The 17,994-nt window shown below is 32.9% G+C and overlaps 2 protein-coding genes across 6 annotated transcripts; one reads left to right on the top strand and one right to left on the bottom strand.

The window, feature by feature from the left end:
• Positions 1–761: 761 nt before the first annotated feature.
• LOC133680542 (uncharacterized) lies at positions 762–8,512 on the bottom strand. 5 transcript variants are annotated; one of them, XR_009836342.1, is made up of 16 exons: positions 8,331–8,512; positions 8,157–8,236; positions 7,989–8,083; positions 7,586–7,746; positions 6,783–6,934; positions 5,683–5,801; positions 5,238–5,401; positions 5,023–5,097; positions 4,319–4,390; positions 3,962–4,099; positions 3,229–3,384; positions 2,340–2,392; positions 2,078–2,256; positions 1,814–1,906; positions 1,642–1,720; positions 762–1,101 (listed from the first exon to the last, which is right to left on the bottom strand). XR_009836342.1 is itself a non-coding variant. In XM_062103562.1 (15 exons), exons 1-14 carry the CDS (start codon positions 8,386–8,388, stop codon positions 1,846–1,848), a joined length of 1,563 nt encoding a protein of 520 aa, XP_061959546.1. In that variant the 5' UTR covers positions 8,389–8,512; the 3' UTR covers positions 1,419–1,720; positions 1,814–1,845. The 5 variants fall into 5 exon arrangements, 3 of the variants coding, with proteins under 3 accessions (XP_061959546.1, XP_061959537.1, XP_061959560.1); XR_009836341.1 differs by having other exon boundaries at positions 1,820–1,906; XM_062103562.1 differs by lacking the exon at positions 762–1,101 and having other exon boundaries at positions 1,419–1,720.
• Positions 8,513–13,294: 4,782 nt separating this feature from the next.
• LOC133702323 (uncharacterized) lies at positions 13,295–17,016 on the top strand. Its single transcript, XM_062126647.1, has 4 exons — positions 13,295–13,782; positions 15,425–15,665; positions 15,957–16,050; positions 16,511–17,016. The coding sequence occupies exons 1-4, from the start codon at positions 13,364–13,366 to the stop codon at positions 16,792–16,794; spliced, it is 1,038 nt and encodes a 345-aa protein (XP_061982631.1). The 5' UTR covers positions 13,295–13,363; the 3' UTR covers positions 16,795–17,016.
• The last annotated feature ends 978 nt before the right edge of the window (positions 17,017–17,994 follow it).

Below are 17,994 nucleotides of genomic sequence, written 5' to 3'. Positions count from 1 at the left end.
AGTCTTGGACGGAACTGCAAAAAGCCTTCGGTGGTCAAAATGGTTGTGGAGGCTGGAGTTCCTTTGTTTATTAGAGGTATGCAAGAGACAAAAAGGGAATCATCCATTATTGGAGCCATCTCTTCCCCCTATATTATTTTTTTTTTCTTTCTCCTTCCTCTTTCGATATATTAAGATGTTCGTATAACTTATATTCCCACTCCTTGACATGTTGCGAGTGGCATTCCCTCACTTCATTCCTGCTTTCTGAAGCAAACGACTTTGAAGTAATGCAATCCACCACCTCCCAAGCAAAACTCTCAAATTACCATCATTTTGTTTTAGAAGATAGGAGCAACTTTATATTCGTGGGTTCGGTGGATGCTTGTCTAAACTCTAAACCTAGTCTCCTTCTTGATCATAGTAAGTTCGTTTTCCCCCTCTTTATCTACCTTTTTCTTTCTCAAGCTTATAATTACTGAGCACTGCTCCTGGAGTGACACTGGAGGACAACCCAACACGCCCGTGGGTGTCCTATGAATCATCAAATTTGCACTTGTGGCCCTCTCTTCCATCCCTTTATTTTATTTTTTATTTTACTTTTTTGCTCTTGATAAGACCGGCCTGTTCATTTGCCCAATTTCTCACCTACCAGGGAATTTTATTTTTTTTTCGAGATTGACAGGTATCATGTTTCATGTTATATTTAGGTTGGTCCATCAAATAATATGGGGCATTTATGATGAACAAAGTTACTTTTGTAGATGAAAAAGGGGGGGTCATTGACTAGAACCATTATAACGGGTTATCATGGCTGTTTAAACGTTTACCACCTTTTTCTACTAAAGTATGATGCTCGAACTTCTCATGTTTTTTTATCCAAAGAAAAACTGTTATTAGAGCACAAAAACAACACCATAAACTTCGCAATGGAATGAGCAGACATCAGTCTACCGGTTGTCCATGGCAGAACCCAATTGAAGAAGCTTAACGATGCAGTGTGTTGTTATTTTGAAAATGATCTTCATAAGACAACATTACCAGCTCTACTGACTCGCTAAGTTCTTACCCAAATTGAGGAGCAAGTGTGTTCCATTGTTCCTTGTTGGGTATCCAGTAATCCTGGTAAAAGGAGAAACCTTTTTTCACTAGTTTGGCATTGGCTTCGATAAAAACTGCTGCTATAAAGTCTGCCAAGCATTGTGAAGGAGTGGCAAGAATAAACTAGCGTATGTTAGTGGGCATTCATAGTGCCATGTTGGAGACATTGCATTGTGCTGCCACTTGAGACCCTATATGACCTTGACATGAGGGGAGCAAGGGGAAAACAAAATTCAAGCAGAGGCAGCAGAAGCCAGAATAGGGGTCCTGGGCGTAAATTTCGCACCCACGACCCTGGCATACTTTCTCATCAAAGACAAAAGAAAAGAGATCCGAAATTAAATCTAATGCAAATTGCAACCCTTCAAAAGTTGCACTTCAGAAAATTGTCTCGAGCTTTTCAACTTTCTTGCTAGTCAATTATGATGGTATTGAAAACAATGTTTTCAAAATTAGAGAAATGATGTTTTTTGAACTGAGGGGAGTAGTGTTGTTAGTGATGACACTAGCTTGTAAGTAACAAACCGCTATTGCAACATTATAACTTTGATTGTTAGTTACCTTGCTACTAATAATCCCACCGTAACATGGAATGGACTTCAACAGAGTGTAATTCATCCTCACCCTTGTGTTTTTTGTGCTGCATTCAAAGGCCCTTCTTTGTTAATTATATACCCAAATGACAGCAGATCGAATAGTAATTGATTAAGTAATCTGAAAAATAAAATCTTACACTCACAAGCTGTAAGGACAGTTATTTATTCTTCAGTCCATGTGATCACGGAAACGGATAATTCTGTTGATGAAAGGTCTCTCGCGGCGGTAACTGTTAATGATAAATGAAAATAAAATTACAGGAAACTTTCCACATAAAAACAAAAATAAACAAAAATAAAAAGAGCACAAGAAAAGTTAAATGGCCAACTGAATTCGCACCTCGAAACTCAGTTCACGTGGTTATAGCATAAATTGAAATAAGAGACAAGAAGATACTTACATGATGAAAGACGAAATGCAGAAGCAAGTTAAGCCGATGGAGAAGTGGATTAAAAATGTTGGCCAGAAATTTTCGTGGTCCAGAAATAATTTCTCAGAGATGAGAGTAATTACACCAGAAAACAACAGAACTGTCCAACCTGAAGGTAAGCAGCTGGTAAAAGAAAATGCAGAAGAATCCTGCAGAGAGAAAAACAAGTATCCAGTATAAGGTTGATATAAGTACCCAAAAACATGGAAGAGATGCAGTATCAAAGCCATACCTGAAAGTAGTATTTGATGAATACTGCAGAGTATATAATCCTCAAGATCATATCTTCAGAATAGTCAAGAAACCAGCGACCCAAGGATTTAAATTTAATAAAGCATATACCACTGGTAATTGGTTGAATTTAGGAATCAAGGAAGAACATAAACTAGTCACTACTGAGTTACATATCATCATGGAGAGCCCCTTCAAAGCCACTTGCCCAACAGCTGAACAATACAGGTTGAAAAATTGGCAACCGAGACACTTTCAGAAGACAATATTGGTTGAAACAGTATCCAGGCTGCTTTTCAAAATTACTTTACCTTGAATGGAAGTTTATTCTCTCAACTGCAAAACCTTAGGGGTCTTGTTTATGATAGCCTAACTTACCAAGCACTCTTAGTCAGAACTATGCTGCTTATATATGGACACCCTAGGCGAAACACAGTTATGCCTAGATCTAAATTCCCATTATTCAACTTCTACAACACTGGCACAACCAAACTGTTGAGCAATCCAGTGTCAAAGGGACATAGCATATTCACGCAATCCTTCACCTTTGGTAACTATGAAAGCAATGGAACATCTATCAAAAAAGATTTGCTCTTTTCTATTTCCTCGTTAGAACTATAGTTAGAAGTCTAGTTTCCAAAAGGCAACCATGACTTCCTTCAAACAAATGCATAATTACCAAATAAATCAAAATTCTGACAACAAATACGATCATGATAAGGCAACAAGTGAAACAGTGTCAATCAATGGGCTTCAAATATTTTGCGTCAAACTCACCAAAACTCAGTCTCATGACCATGTACAATGTGTATAACATGCACATGGTGGGCACGCATGGGTGCCTGTTGAAATAATGGCTAATAAAAAAGCCTGCAACTTGAAAAGGATACTTAAGGAATTTGCCAGAATCAAGCCAACAGCACCAGCTGACTTTATCAGCAGGACATTCATCACTACATATATCAATGAGAACACAAGCAACGAATCATTTGAGCGCTTGAGTTGGCTCTCTGTTGCAACAGCATGTAGAAACGCTTCGGAAGTTCCTGATGCAAAGTCAAATGAAGGTCAACATTTTCATAACAGTATATAAAAGCAAAGCTGAGAGATGCATTGTCTGTGGTAATCAAGTTGCTTGTTGAAACGTTCATAGATTCACAAGCAAATTATGTGTGCATTTGTGAAGCTTGCACTCCTGTCCAAATGTGTAGAAATGATGACACCAAGAACCTCTACTGATCTAGAAGTAAAATAATAACCATTAATCTCTTCATTTTTCTAACAATAAACTCTCGATTTACAAGTTGATCCAGCAAATTTCTACACATAGTTGATAATAAAAAACCAGTGACCTGATTATGCCATGACATGGATTGTCTGTGCACTTTTTTTTCCAAAACATAATCAGGAATCAACAGGAGGAGAAAATGAGAGAGAATGACAGAAGGATTACAAAGAGCAGTTTGTTTGTGGTCAAATGAAAAATAATAGTTTATAGGAGTGATAATGGAAAAGGTTGTTACTAACCATTCATAGCCAAGACAATTGGTGATAATGGAAAATGTTGTTACTAACCATTCATAGCCAAGACAATTGGTGATAATGGAAAATGTTGTTACTAACCATTCATAGCCAAGACAATGACATAGAAGCAATAATACTGGAGGGCTGTCGATGCCTCTCCATCACTCCATTTACGGCCATACAACATTCTGATGAGAGAGTAGGAGTAACTTGGGCCAAATGTCATAAATACAACACCTGGACGATGAGAGAAAAGGAGTCGTGAAAATTGATGGATTGATCATTAATCACCACCAAGCTCACAAACTTGGGACAGAAAGAATGTGCTGATTTTTCTGCAGTACTATAAATTTGAAAAAGTTTGTCATGACAATTTTCATAATATAAAAAGGGTAAACAGAAACTTGAAAACTATTTGACTAGGTGCATATAAAGACAAGAAATGAAGGAATGCACCAATTAACAAAACAAGCTTCAAGGCCTCTGATAGGCAGCTTCCCAGTTTCCTGCTTTTGTTTGGATCTTTTCCTGTCATGAGAAGGAGAAGCATTCAGCTGCTTATGGCAGAAAATGGAGATGTGGTGACTTCAAATTGATGTTGAAATGCATATGCTGCATGTATTCAAATTGTAAGTCTCAGTCCAAAAGAAATGAAAGGAAAAGAATCTACAAATTCTTAACCATTCTGGCAAGTAAAGGAGATGATCACACACTATTCTAGGGCAAATGCTTGACAACACCAGATAAGCTAGTGATGGTAGTGTTAGCCATAATTATAACAGTTCGGACTAGAAATAAGTTATGAATTACCGAGTTTCAACTAATGCCTGGCCACCACAGTCAGTGGAGACAAGCAGAAAAAAAAACAACTTCGTTTCTTCTGGAACACTCAAATACAGAAGATGAAACAAAATCCTTTTCCACACCCTGCCCTTTCTGACCCCCAACTATCCGACTCAACAAAGTTTCTTGCTGTGCTTCTTAACTAAAAATAAAAAAGTGGCTAGCTAACAGAATAGACTGCATTCAAATAGATAACAAAAATGATGAAACCCCAAAGCAAGAAAATGCAGAGCACATGAAGAGACTTGCACCATCTAAACAATGAAAGCAATTTTTTCAAAATCAGAACATTAAGAAAACAAATGAGAGAAATAAACCTGATGCAGACCTGGCAAATGTAGCATATGAACTTTCCTCAAATGGAAGAAACACCAATCTGACAACTAAGCTCCCTGGATATGAAAATTTAGCATTTATAACATTCTATATCAATCAAATTATCTTCATCAAGGAAGCAAAATATTCAAATCACAGCCATTTTGGTTTATATAAACACTCAACCAGGCCAATAATATCTGATCCAGCCACATACCTAACTTGTCAACAAGTCCATATACAGCCTGGTTGTATGGGGTATCCAACCATACAAGAACAAATTTTTCCCCTTCTTGAAGGATAAGCTTTTGAAAGGATTGTAGGGTTAACAGAACACACATGCTAGAGAGCTGCTTGTCATAATCCATTATGGTTCCTAGTCTGTTGAAAGACATGGTGTTAACTAATATGTTAACAAAATAATTGTGAATGCCACACAATTGTCAAGGAACCTTGCCATAAATTGATAGCATGTTTATATGAGCAAATTGAAGACACTGTCAAGCTTGACAGGGTAAAAAAATAAACAAATCAAACAGGTTTCCATTGCACTATCAGCTTAAGCAATTTTCCTTGCTTTGTTTTCTTTTAGACTGGAGGGACAGGGATGAAAATCAAATCATACCGAAGACAGCAATTTTGTTCATACAAAGAAATCATACCTGAAAGGGAAAAGAACAGAACTTCTAAATGCACGGAAAAGAACAAAGTAACTCCAATATCCTAAGAACAAACAAGCTCCATATGCAGTTTGCGACAACGCAAAAACAATCCCCTTATCCTACGAGAATTAGAAACTTTCTGTCAAAGTTTTTTGTGAACAAGCCCATAGAGTTAGGCTCCACAAATTTCAAGAAACAAGCAAGAGTCATACCACTAGAAATTCAAATAGAGGAGATTACTTAGAAAAATAGATACGGGGACATGAATAAATACATTTATTCAACCTTTTTTTAATGATATTGCGCAACAAATTACCATTTTGTAGCCAGTTTTCAAGGAATTTATCTCAAATGTCCAAAAGAGAAAAAAATGAGATAACCAAGTCCTAAACATAAGTTGAAGAAAAATCTTGCATAAAATCCACCCAAAGACTTCCACAAGAAAAGAAGTAAAAAAAAATCCAAGATGTTGGAGATGAGAAGAAATCGACGATTTCAGTTTAGAAAAAAAGGTGGAACGAGAAAATGAAGCACACTGATTAGCAGACAATATCCACCACATAGAGGAATAGATTCTCCCCAAAATCTGTTTATTAAGTGTGTCTAGGATTGTGGTACAAGGTGCTTTTCAAAATAGCTTTTCGCTTGAAAATGCATCAAAATGAATTTTTTTCATATTTGTTTTTTATTTTTGACATCACCACATCAAAACCATCAAAAAGCATTAAAAATATCAATTTAAAGTTTTTTCAAGCTAAAAGAACTTTTGAAAAACACCTAAAAGCAGAAGCGGAAGTACTCCCAAACACACCTTTAAATCACCTAATACAAAAACATTGAAATGGTGAATCCATAAGATGCAATTAATACAAACATGCACGCTCATCAAACTTTCAGACTGGGATGTTGTTGATGCATATAGCATCATTTAACATCCTTGATTGTCTCAAAAACAGATGGTGACACTTTATTTTTACCTGTAAAAGAATTCAAGTGCTTATCTACCACATGCCATTAGTAAGATTGACCACTTATAACTTTCTGGATGTTCATTGTCAGACAACACAAAAGAGCAGCTGCCTTTTCAAATAAACTTTTACCATGCTGGTTTGCTTGACAATCAGGATGTACATTGTCAAACAACGCAAAAGTGTAGCTGCTGTTTCAACGATCAACCGCAGTTTGAGCAATAGCAAATTCTGAGAGACAATATACAAGGGTTCGGCCAAAAGCTCCAAAATACATGCACAGCCTGTGACATAAAGTGAGCTAACAATCATTTTTTTATGTAATTTGGAAAAGGATAATGCTGATGAGATAAAGTACATTCAATTGCAATAAAAGAAACAAGTTTACTATAAAGGGACTAGTAAGCTAGTAATTGATCCTATGTAATGCACAAAGCGCATGGAGAAGCATGTGAAAGAGTCCCTTGGGTGGGAAGAGGAGAGACATGATATATACTTAGCTACAGCAAAGTATCATGAAGATCTGATAATGGATCATGAATGGTGAAACTAATGAAAACTAGTGATTTATCAATACATTAGCAAAGTACAGGGCAGTGCATTTGGACAATTGATTCACATGTTTTTTTTTTTTTACTCTTATATTCCTCTCCTAAAATTTCATTCAACAAAGCCACTGCTTTCTCAAACTTGCTGTAAATTATGCAACTTTTGAGTAGTTCCCTAGCTTTCCTATGACCCATTTCTACTTCCAAAGGCACTAAAATGAAAGTCTCAATTGACAAGCTAAATAATGTTTAGGAAAAACATGTTCAGGGGGTTTAAAACTTTGTTGAGGTTGCTGCTGGCAATAAAGAATGATATGAGAAAACAGTTCAAAAAGAGAAAATCACGTCGCAACATCATTAATGATCGAGGCAATTATAGCATCTTACCATTGATCAAGATAGCTTGTGCGTATGGATCAGAATAAGTTAATCCTTGCCACCAGAAAACAAAAACACATGCTGAAATCGTTGTAACTACTCCAAGAGGGAGTGTCATCCAAGCTACTTTTAATAACTTTGCTGCATATTCCTCGGTTGAGGCACCATCACTGGAGCATATATATCACAGTTTTGCAATAAATCAGATAGAAGTTCAACTCTAAATCAAGGTTTGGCCTAAAAGAAACTGCCTTCATTCTAACTAATAAAAGGGTTTGACAATCATCTAAAACCGTGTAGGAGACTATGCATAGGTTGCAGAATTCAACAATCTACTTCACGATTTATGTATTTTTCTCACACTAGACGAAAATAAAACAGGAAATAAGCAAATGTAACTAAAGAAGCGAACCATTTAATGTCGGCCCTCATGCAGGCTCGCCGGAATCCTTCTCGACTAAGAAACAACACACATGTCACAAAGAGATGAAATTGCACTGCATATAACTGCACAAACAAGATAATTTCATTTCAGATCACAAAACCCGTGAGGCGATTTTCAAAAACAAGAAATAAATACCGCATAGTCCTCGGCTGTAAGGTGTCTAACGATCCAGGAATTGAAAATAAAAGGGATTCCTCTTGACAAGAACTGAGTAGCTGATGAAGAAAACGAGAAACCCACATTATATTTTGACAAACAGAGCTACCTATCTATCTATAATTATGAAAAGAAAGAAAAAGGAGCACTGACCCAATAAGTACTTGAAAGTGTGAGAAAAACTGGCAACGTTGGCTGCTGCTTTTGACATATCAAAAGAATGGATCGTCTTTTGCAGGCTCTGATTTCTCCGGCAGCTGAGATTTGTTATTTCAGCTGGAACATAAAGAAACAGACTGGCTTATTTGAGCGAGAAGGAAATAAAGGGTAAACTCACTACCGTACTAACCAAACCCAACCTTGTTTTTGTGTGTATTTAAAAAAATATTTTTTTATTAAAATATTATTTTTTTATTTTTAAAATCAAGACATTAAAATAATTGAAAATATTTAAAAAAAAATTAATTTAATGTTTTCTTTATAAAGTAATTGAAAAAGCAGAAGCAAACACACAATAAATCTTTTTCAAATTATTTTTCTAGCATAAAAGTAATTAATTGATGTTGTTTAAGTAATCTTTTATAGTTTTAATATGAGAATATTAAGAATTAAAAAAATATTTTAAAAAATATTTTAAATATATTTTAAATTTAAAAATAATTTTACAAAAAGTATTCATACCACACCTTAACAAACATATCAACAACAATCTAAACTTGTTTATTTTTATATTTTAAAAAAATTTAAATTTTTTATTTTAAACTTATGTTATTTAGCGTTTTGAATCATTTTAATATACCAATATAAAAAATAAATTTTTAAAAAATAAAAATATATATATCATTTTTATATATTTTTAAACAAAATATATCTTAAAAAATAACCACATTATATAAACGCATCATAATATTAAAAAGATTCGTATGAGTTTTCATATGAAGTTCAATAATAGTTCAGAAGCCCAGTTAATTAACTTTCACTCACTCAAATTCAGCTTCTTCGTAAACATGCATGTAATTTTTAGAAACTGTTTTGAAATCCAGTGTAAATTATATTTTTAAAAAATTTAAATTTTTTTATTAAAATTTAATATAATTTATATGTTTTGGTTCGTTTTAATATGTTGATATTAAAAATAATTTTTTAAAAATAAAAAAACATCATTAACATATATTTTAACATAAAAAACTATTTAAAAAGCAACAACTGAAAAATATACTCTTAATTAATTATATAATAATTAACAACAACCAAAATTCAATGCTAAAAACAGTGTACACCAAGACCCATGTATTAAAAATTGTCGCAGTGTCTTGAATTTTATTTGTAGAGTTCAGCAGTTGAAGTTGTATAAATTTCAGGTTAATTAAAGGGTTAAATAATTATTAATTTTAGAATTTATAAAATTAATTAAAATATATACAAACTAGCTGAAGACTTATATTAATAAAAAAAAATTGCAACACCGCTTTTTTATTTTATTAATTCTGTCTAATTTGATAGCTAGAATTGTTTTTCACTTAAATCCCGTGCCAAGAACATTATGTAATTCATCATGCTCAAGACACAATGAACTGTGAATTACAACAATTCTTATAAATGCAATCCATTATGCACTAGGATACAATGATCTTATATTGCAGCAGTGCTTTTGTTATTATTATTATTTTCTAATTTAGTCACTCATTTTCTTAAAAAAATTCATTTGATGTTGTGTTGGAATAGAATTTGGATTTGTGATTTTCTTTTATTTATTATATATGAGATTATTGAGGTATTAAAAAATCATTTCAACACTGGACGGTTCTTGATTTATAAAGAAAAATTGTATTGCTTGCCAAAAAAAAGAGTTGAGGGATTAATCTAACAAAATATGAAAGAATGCAGGGTTTCTATACTGTTTAAAAAGTCACTTTTTTTCTTTTTATTTGCTTTCGGTGTTTTTCTAATTTGGACATTGTTTTTTTTTTTAATGAATTCATCATTTAATATTGCTTTTTGGGATTTAATTGGATTATTTATTTTGATTTATTTTTTCTGAATTATTATAATACCAAAATAACATCCCGATATTAGATTTAATTCTTGATTTTATATATAAAAAAATCAATTTGAATGCTTGTGGAAAAAAAAAACTTTTAGGGGACCTAGTTTACAATGAGGCAAGAATGCAATGGTTAATTTTATTGTTCAATTTGTGCCGCTTTCCAAAATATTTGGGCCAAAATCATTTTCAATCCTTTAGTTTAGCAAGTTAACATTTCAGTCTTAAATTTCATTTTCATTACATTAGAGTTCTTGTGTTTGAAAAATAAGATGGAAAGTTGTTAAAAAATAATAAGAAAGAGAGAGAGAAAGTCATTAGCTCGACATATTTTACTTATAAAAAATAATATTTTTTATATTGGAGAGTTCTATTCAACAAGTGGAATTTTATTAAGGTGTATTTTACCTTTTATCTTATAAGAAAAAAAAAAGTAAATCAAGATTCGAAAATGGTTTTTTCTAGTTTGATTTGTTCATTTATTGACATTATAAAAGTGGTTGTTAGTTTTTTAGCATAAAATGGGTTGAAAATGAATTTTTAGATAAAAAAACACTTGTTTGATTTTCAAACCACTTTTATGACATTCAAAAATTGAGCAAGAAGGCAACGTATCTTTTGTCGCAGCAGACGACACTTCATCTACTTTTATTTTTTAACAAAAATAGGGTTGTCTTCCCCAATTAACTTATTTTAAGGTGTATTTTGCTCTTCATCTTGCAATAAAAAAAAGTAGATTAGGGTTGGGAGATGATTTTCTCTTTCAATTTGATTTTGTATTTTTAGATATGTTTTTAGATGTTTTGAGTTGATTTCTTTGTTTATTAACATCATAAAGGTGTTTATTAGGTTTTATTTAGCTTAAAATAAGTTAGGAATTCACTATAGCAATGAACTCCTTTTTTTTTCAGTTTCTTATTTGATATTTTTCTAATTTTAATCGTCCATTCTGAATTTTATGATCAATTTGTCAAAATTTATTAAGGTAAAGAAAATTTAATGAAAGAGAATCATAATATGAAACACTAAGAAACCTTGTGGCCAACTTAAAATTTAGGAAAGACATTCATTTTATTTATGTTTTAGTTATTGGATTTGAGAGAAGAGAGTTAGATTTATTGTAATGACTGATATCAATTTTGATCACTCAATAAATAGAGTTTGATGGTGGTGATTTTAAATTTCAATCTTGTCTGGAAAAACTGATTGAGGTGGGGATAGAAAGTTTTTGACCGGTTTGATTTTGTGTTTTTGTATATTTTTGAGTTTTTAGATTGATAAATTGGTTTTTTTTTTTATGTTCTAAAGGTGTTTAGTGGATGTTTGTTGTGAAAATAGATTAAGAATGAATTTTAGGATAAAAAAATATGCTCTAATTTTCCGGTTATCATTATGGTCGCTAGATTTTATACAAGCCAACAACGCATCGTTTATCTCATTTCTTTTTTCAAGAATAATAAGGGTGAACAATAATCATTTGTCTTTAAAAAAACAATAAAATAAAATAAAATGACCTAGATACACAAGCCTAGGCTGAAAGGCCTACACGCCTAAGCTTTTTTAAAGCTCGGGTATATTAGGCCACCTATGTCAAGCTCACACACATGACCTTTTTTTTTTTCAATTTATTCTTAAACATTGTTTTTTTTTTTTTTACTTTTTGTTAGTTTTTCTTCTTCAATTTTATCATTCAATATTTAGTTGATTTTGAATTGATCTTTATATTTTTTAATATATAAATTAAAAAAATATGATTGAACCCACTGGAGTTCATAAGTCATAAGTTTGATAGGTTAATCCGAGTTGACTCGGGTAAATCCAATATATCATTGAGCCACCTAGACCAAACTTGCATGCAAGGCTTTTTTTAATTTTTTATTATTTTAAACTTTTTTGGATTTAGATTTAAATGTAAAAACTATAATAGATCATTCGTCCCTTAAAAAAACAATAAAATAAAATGATCTAGACATGTAAACATAGGCTGAAAGGCATGCTACACACCTCAGTTTTTTTAAAGCTCAGGCATATTAGGCCACCTATGTCAAGCTCGCACATATGATCTATTTTTTTTAAATTTATTCTTCAACATTGTTTTTTTAAAAAACTTTTTATTAATTTTTCTTCTTCAATTTTATCATTCAATATTTGGTTGATTTTGAATTAGTCTTTATATTTTTTAATATATAAATAAAAAAAATATGATTGAACTCACTAGAGTTCATAAGTCATAAGTTTGACAGATTAATTCGAATTGACTCGGGTAAATTCAATATATCATTAAGCCACCTAGACCAGGCTTGCACGCAAGGCTTTTTTTTAATTTTTTATTATTTTAAACTTTTTTGGATTTAGATTTAAATGTAAAAACTATTATTCATTTTTTTATGGGAATTTTAACATTTTTTTCCCAATAATTATGTGTCTAGTATGAAGAAAAATTCATGAGTACTTATTTAACATAAAATTTATGTTTTTTATTAGATCACATACCGGGCTAACCTGGATTGATTTGAGCCAATATAATATATCTATCGGCCACCCAAACTATGCTCGTGCGCCTAATTTTATTTTTTTTTGCTTTTAGTTTTTTTAGATTTAGACTTAAATGCACTTAAAAAAAACTATAATTCAATTTTGTCATCTTTCTCAAATAATATTATAGGATTTTATGGAAAATCTAATATATTTATTTCAATTACTATGTGTCTATTATGGAAAATAATCATAAATATTTATTTAACATAAAATTTATATTTTTTATAGGCTTAAAGAAATGAAAATATTCTTATTATGTTTTTTACGAATACTAGATTTTAGATTTTATATGTAAATATTCTTAGGATGAATTCACTTCTTTTTATTAATCAATTTTTTTTAAAAAAATCTTAATTATTCTATGTGCACTGTAAAATTATTGAAGATGACAATGACAGATAATGAAAAGATTTAAACAGTAAGGATTGAAGGCAACATTGAAGAGACTCGAGGAACCAAAATGCAAAAAAGAAAAGAAAAGAGACAAGCCTCGTAAGTATCAAATATCAATCCCCATCCAAGCACAGTCTCCACTCTCCCCTCCATATATAAATACACTCACAAAAACATCACAGAAACGCATGCTAACTATACGACTCCTATAATGTTCGGTGGAAGCGGAGGAGGTAGCATGTTAAGGGTGTTTGGTCGGGCTGTTGCTAGGGCTGGTGTTACTAATTTCCAAGAACCTATCTCTACTAGCACATCATCTTCTAACACTACTACTACTACTACTGTTACTTCACCAAGGGCAACTAGAAAGCTCAATTCTCTTAATAATGATAATAATACTTTGAGTCTTTCTTCTTCTGGTTCTGTTTTGAGTGTTCCAATATCTGCTAATTCTGGTGGACCCATTTCTACTTGGTGTCCTTCTTTTACTGGTTCTTACCCTGATGATTATGAATGGGTTTCTGTTGATGGAAGTGAAGACGAGAGGCTTGTTGGCTTTAATGATGATTTTGTTCTGGGTCCTGTTCCTTCCATGGATGAAGTTCACGATGCTGTCACTGCACTTACGCAGTGAGTTTCTTTTCTTGCTGTTTTAGCATGGTAACTGTGTTTTTGGTTTAATTGAAGCAAACATACGGTACTTTTCTTTATTCTAATTTTTGATATCCACCCATGTAGTTTCTTGCTTTGGAAGAAACTACTGGCTTCTAGTTATTGTGATTTTATTAGCATCCTTTTTTTAAAAAAATAAATTTTCTGTTGATGCGGTGGTTGGTGGGAGGAAAAAAAGATGCTAAGTCCCTGCTGGACAAATCCAAACCTTGCGCGGCTCATGAGTGCGGTGGACTCCACAGTGGTCGATGCGCGGACCGGATTTGTGCAGTCATGACTTAGCAGTTCCGGGGAAAATTGTTAGACAATTTGTAGACTATACCAATCAAAATTAATTATTGCAGGTGACCGTATTAATGTGATTGGTTTGGTCTCCATTACTCGGTTTGGGAGGACATGCATGCAGTTACAATTTGGATACTATGTGTTTCGATAATTGATGTTTTGAGGGCTAAACAAGTTTTATTATTGGTGATAATTGATTGGTGGTGATGTGGCATTTGTCACAGTGATGGCGATAGGTTTGACGACTGCCCTTGCTTACTTCAACAAATGAAGTTCCTTAAAACAGGTGTTAGAGATCAAACATGATTGTTTCGAATTTAATATTACAATCGTTCTTCTTATGATGGGAATGATGGTGATGGCGATAATGATGTTTAGCTTTAAAAATTAAGGTTACCTGCTAGATTACTCTTTATATTTCCTAGCCAGAGAAACTTCTGAGAACCCAAGGAAGATTTGAAAGCAAACTTGGTCTATTTGAATTTTCTTGGGTAACTGTTTTAAAAAATTACTTGCACGTTTGTTCTTTAAATCCATGAGATGTGTCCAGAACAAGTGCTATTATTTAATTCTTATCCTGTTTCATCTGCTTAACTTACTTAATTAGGTTTCCCCGCAAGTAAAATAAGATTCGGCTGCCATGTCTGCACGTGTTTTGTTTGTGAGCAAGAGGGTGGATTTTGCTGAGAGAAATGAGAATTAGGATCACTGTGAGTGTCAAAATGCAGAAACAAGAAGAGAGAAATGAAACAGTGCAAAAAGAATCATGTGTTCTATGATGCTAAGAAAACGCCATGCTGATGTGGTTTTATGATGCCAAATCAGAGGCAGCCTAATAATGTTGTTTACCGAGAACTTCCTTTTCCCAGTCCAAACCAAGGCAGCTGCCTGTACTCAGAAGTTACAGTATATTGGAGCTTTAGAAGATTAAATAGTTGATATAGTAGAAAAACATATTTTTATGTGGTTGTGTGAATGAAGTTTTTTTGTGACTCTGCAAGATACCGTCTCAGCCCTTGTTTTTCTTGGTTGAACTTTGGATGCCCTATTTTCAGAAACTATCAAAACGATCTATGTTCTCAATTTCATTTCACTTCCTCAATATAGTTTCTGGCTCAAAATAAACCTATTATTTTTGCCTTTTTAGTCTTTTAATTGCTGTGATATAGATGAGAATATCTTGCTTTATCAGTTCAATGTTATCCCCCTTCTAAAGGGAGAAAAAAAAATGAACTTTAAATTTGTGCAAAATTGGTGTTTCCTTGATAGTTACAAATTGTATGTGTAACCTGTTTTTTGGCTTGTTATATTGCAGCGTATTTGATGCCCCCTTGTATTCCCAACTCATTAGAGATAAATTTGCATGCACTGTGGACAAGGATATAGCTGATCAAATTTCAAGCCCAACCGTACTGAGCCAAGTTTCTTCAGTTGGGTCAGATTTCGATTGGAAGGAGCCTTCTCCTGCTCTGTGTAATCAAAGAGCATTGCACTCTTATGGATCTCACACGGTTCATGAAGCTTTCCATTTGTTGCTGACAGAACCATCTGTTCAGGTGCCTAGTGTTGCTGACAGTTATATATCAGAAGCTTGCATGATAAAACTTCCTTCTCATAAGCAAAAATCAACTTTGTGCACTTCAAGCGTGGTGCACAATAGTACACTTGCTGTACCAAGGAAAACAGAAACATGTTTATTCAGTCTAATGGAAAACCCTTCTCTTTTTTCCTTTCCTTTTAAGAGAAGAAGTAATGGAAAAAGTGGTAGCATGTTGCTGGTTTTTAATCTTTTGGTATAGTTTGATCAACTACTTCTATATTTTTAAGGATGCAACCTTTCTGTGCAGAAAATGGTTGTCTCGATATCATCCGATAAAGCTGTTTGGGATGCTGTTTTGAATAATGCTGTTGTTCAAGAGCTGCGGGAAACCTACTATGCAGGTCTGTATGGGTGTCTGTAATATAGAACTTCAATGGTCATATATTCAATGTAACTGGTTAACAGGATATGCATACTTTTATTGTGAAGCACTGCCCTGCATTTTGAAGTGGATCTCTGACCCTTGAATTTTTCATCACAACTTCATGCTTTGGAATGATTTTTTTTAATGTAACTTTAGAATAATTCTAAGCAGGAAGGATAAGGAAAAACCAACACCTAAAACACTAGATCAACTTGGTCTATATTTGGAGTCCACATTACCATTTTAGATGTGCTTCATCTCTCACTAGAAGCGTGTCTTTGGAGGTTCAGGCGCCTGCCTTGTACATGAGATGTGCAAACACAACAAATCACGCAGAACAATTATGACATCCTTACGGAGCCACATTCAAGATTATTAAAAGCATGCTCCTGCGTGCAATATTGTATTTCATATTGTAATTTCCATGATATTTGCAGATGAAAACACTGATCCACTAACTTCTGAGAGCTCAGACGAGACTGGTGAGGAAACCAATCCAGCTTTGAATTTTGTGAAGTGGATATTTGACAACACAAGAGTGAGGGTTGTGGAAGTGATCGAGACAGTAACAAAGCTGGTGAACGAGCTGTTTAAGCCACCAGCTGATGACAAGACATCAGCAGGAGACAAGGATCCATTTGAGGACAAGCTGAGAAGCTCGTTCCTGCTTTCCATTATGGTCCTGCTGATCGTGGTTGTGACTCGAGTCCAGAAGGCTTGACCACCATAATTTGATGACGCGACAGGTAGTATTTCTCCCAGTGGTGACTTTTACTATGGAAGGTCCCGAATGGGTTGCCTAACTTGAGTCCTTCAGCTCAAGTTATGCTCGTGGACATGGCAGTGCATGTTATGTAATGAATTTAACTTGTTTGGCAAGAGGGTTGCTCTTGTGGACTTGAATTCTCTTGGCAGGTTGTATATATATAATTTGGTTTGTGAATGTTAAGCTGTTTTTGTTGAGCAATCCTAGCTTGTAAAGTGGGGTGGAGTTTCCAAATTCATGTTCCATGGAATCCATTACGTTTATGTTTTCATTATTGAGGTCTATATATGGCTGTAATTTTTTTGAGCCCAGATAAGATGATTTTGAAATCAGTTCATCTTTTGTACAAACAATCCACATCCGTTAACTTCATAGTTGACCCTCCAAATCCAATGGGGAAAGAAAACAAAGAGTTACTAAACAAGTAAATAATATCATGTTATGAAATGGATGTTCGTTTATTTATTTTTCATTCTTCATTTCATTTATTATCTCTTAATTCATTTGAATTATACATCTTTTTCTAACCTTTGAGCTTATAAATATTAATATACATTACACTCTAAAGCCTTGTTTATTTGTTGGAAAGTAGTTTTTTTTTGGAAAGTGAATTCCGGAAAAATGAATTATTTTCTGATGTTTGGTAGAGTAATGGAAAATAAATTGGAGAATATTTTCCAATGTTTGGTTATGTCATGGAAAATGAGCTGAAAAATAATTTATTAATATTTTATTTATCTCAAGTTTATTAAAATAATGAGGAACAAGACTTACAAATTAAAAAGTTGAATGAGAATGAAATTGAAAAAAAAATAATTTCATAAATTATCTCAAATAAAATAAATAATAATCAAACCAATAGAGATCAAACCTAAAAAATAAAAAAAATAAAAGATGAAAAAATTAAAATAATAATAATTAACATTTAATAAATTATTTCAAAAAAAATAAGTAACAATCAAAAGAATAAGGACTAAATTTGATAGACAAACAAATTTTAATAAAAAAATGATAAGGGAAAAGCAAATAACAATTATAAAAATGAGGATCAAAGTTAATATAAAAATTAAATTTTAAGAGATGAAATTAAAAAATAAATATTCAAAACAAAATATATATAGTAATCAAAAGTTTGAAGATCAAATTTGATACAAT

Source organism: Populus nigra, chromosome 1 (assembly GCF_951802175.1).
Source record: "Populus nigra chromosome 1, ddPopNigr1.1, whole genome shotgun sequence".
In the NCBI taxonomy this organism is placed as follows: Eukaryota; Viridiplantae; Streptophyta; class Magnoliopsida; order Malpighiales; family Salicaceae; genus Populus; species Populus nigra.
The sequence above is the reverse complement of the archived record's forward strand: the minus strand, read 5'-3'. Positions and strand labels throughout refer to the sequence as shown.

Bases quoted from the DNA above. Each gene is read 5' to 3' on its own strand.
- LOC133680542 (XM_062103562.1), bottom strand. From the start codon at position 8,388: ATGTCAAAAGCAGCAGCCAACGTTGCCAGTTTTTCTCACACTTTCAAG. The intron at 5,402-5,682 runs GTATGATTTCTT...GTCTTTCAACAG, and splicing joins TCTGTTCTTTTCCCTTTCAG to ACTAGGAACCATAATGGATT. The intron at 4,391-5,022 runs GTTTATTTCTCT...TTCTCATGACAG, and splicing joins ATTTGCCAGGTCTGCATCAG to GAAAAGATCCAAACAAAAGC.
- LOC133702323 (XM_062126647.1), top strand. From the start codon at position 13,364: ATGTTCGGTGGAAGCGGAGGAGGTAGCATGTTAAGGGTGTTTGGTCGG. The intron at 13,783-15,424 runs GTGAGTTTCTTT...GTTATATTGCAG, and splicing joins GCTGTCACTGCACTTACGCA to CGTATTTGATGCCCCCTTGT. The intron at 16,051-16,510 runs GTCTGTATGGGT...TGATATTTGCAG, and splicing joins GCGGGAAACCTACTATGCAG to ATGAAAACACTGATCCACTA.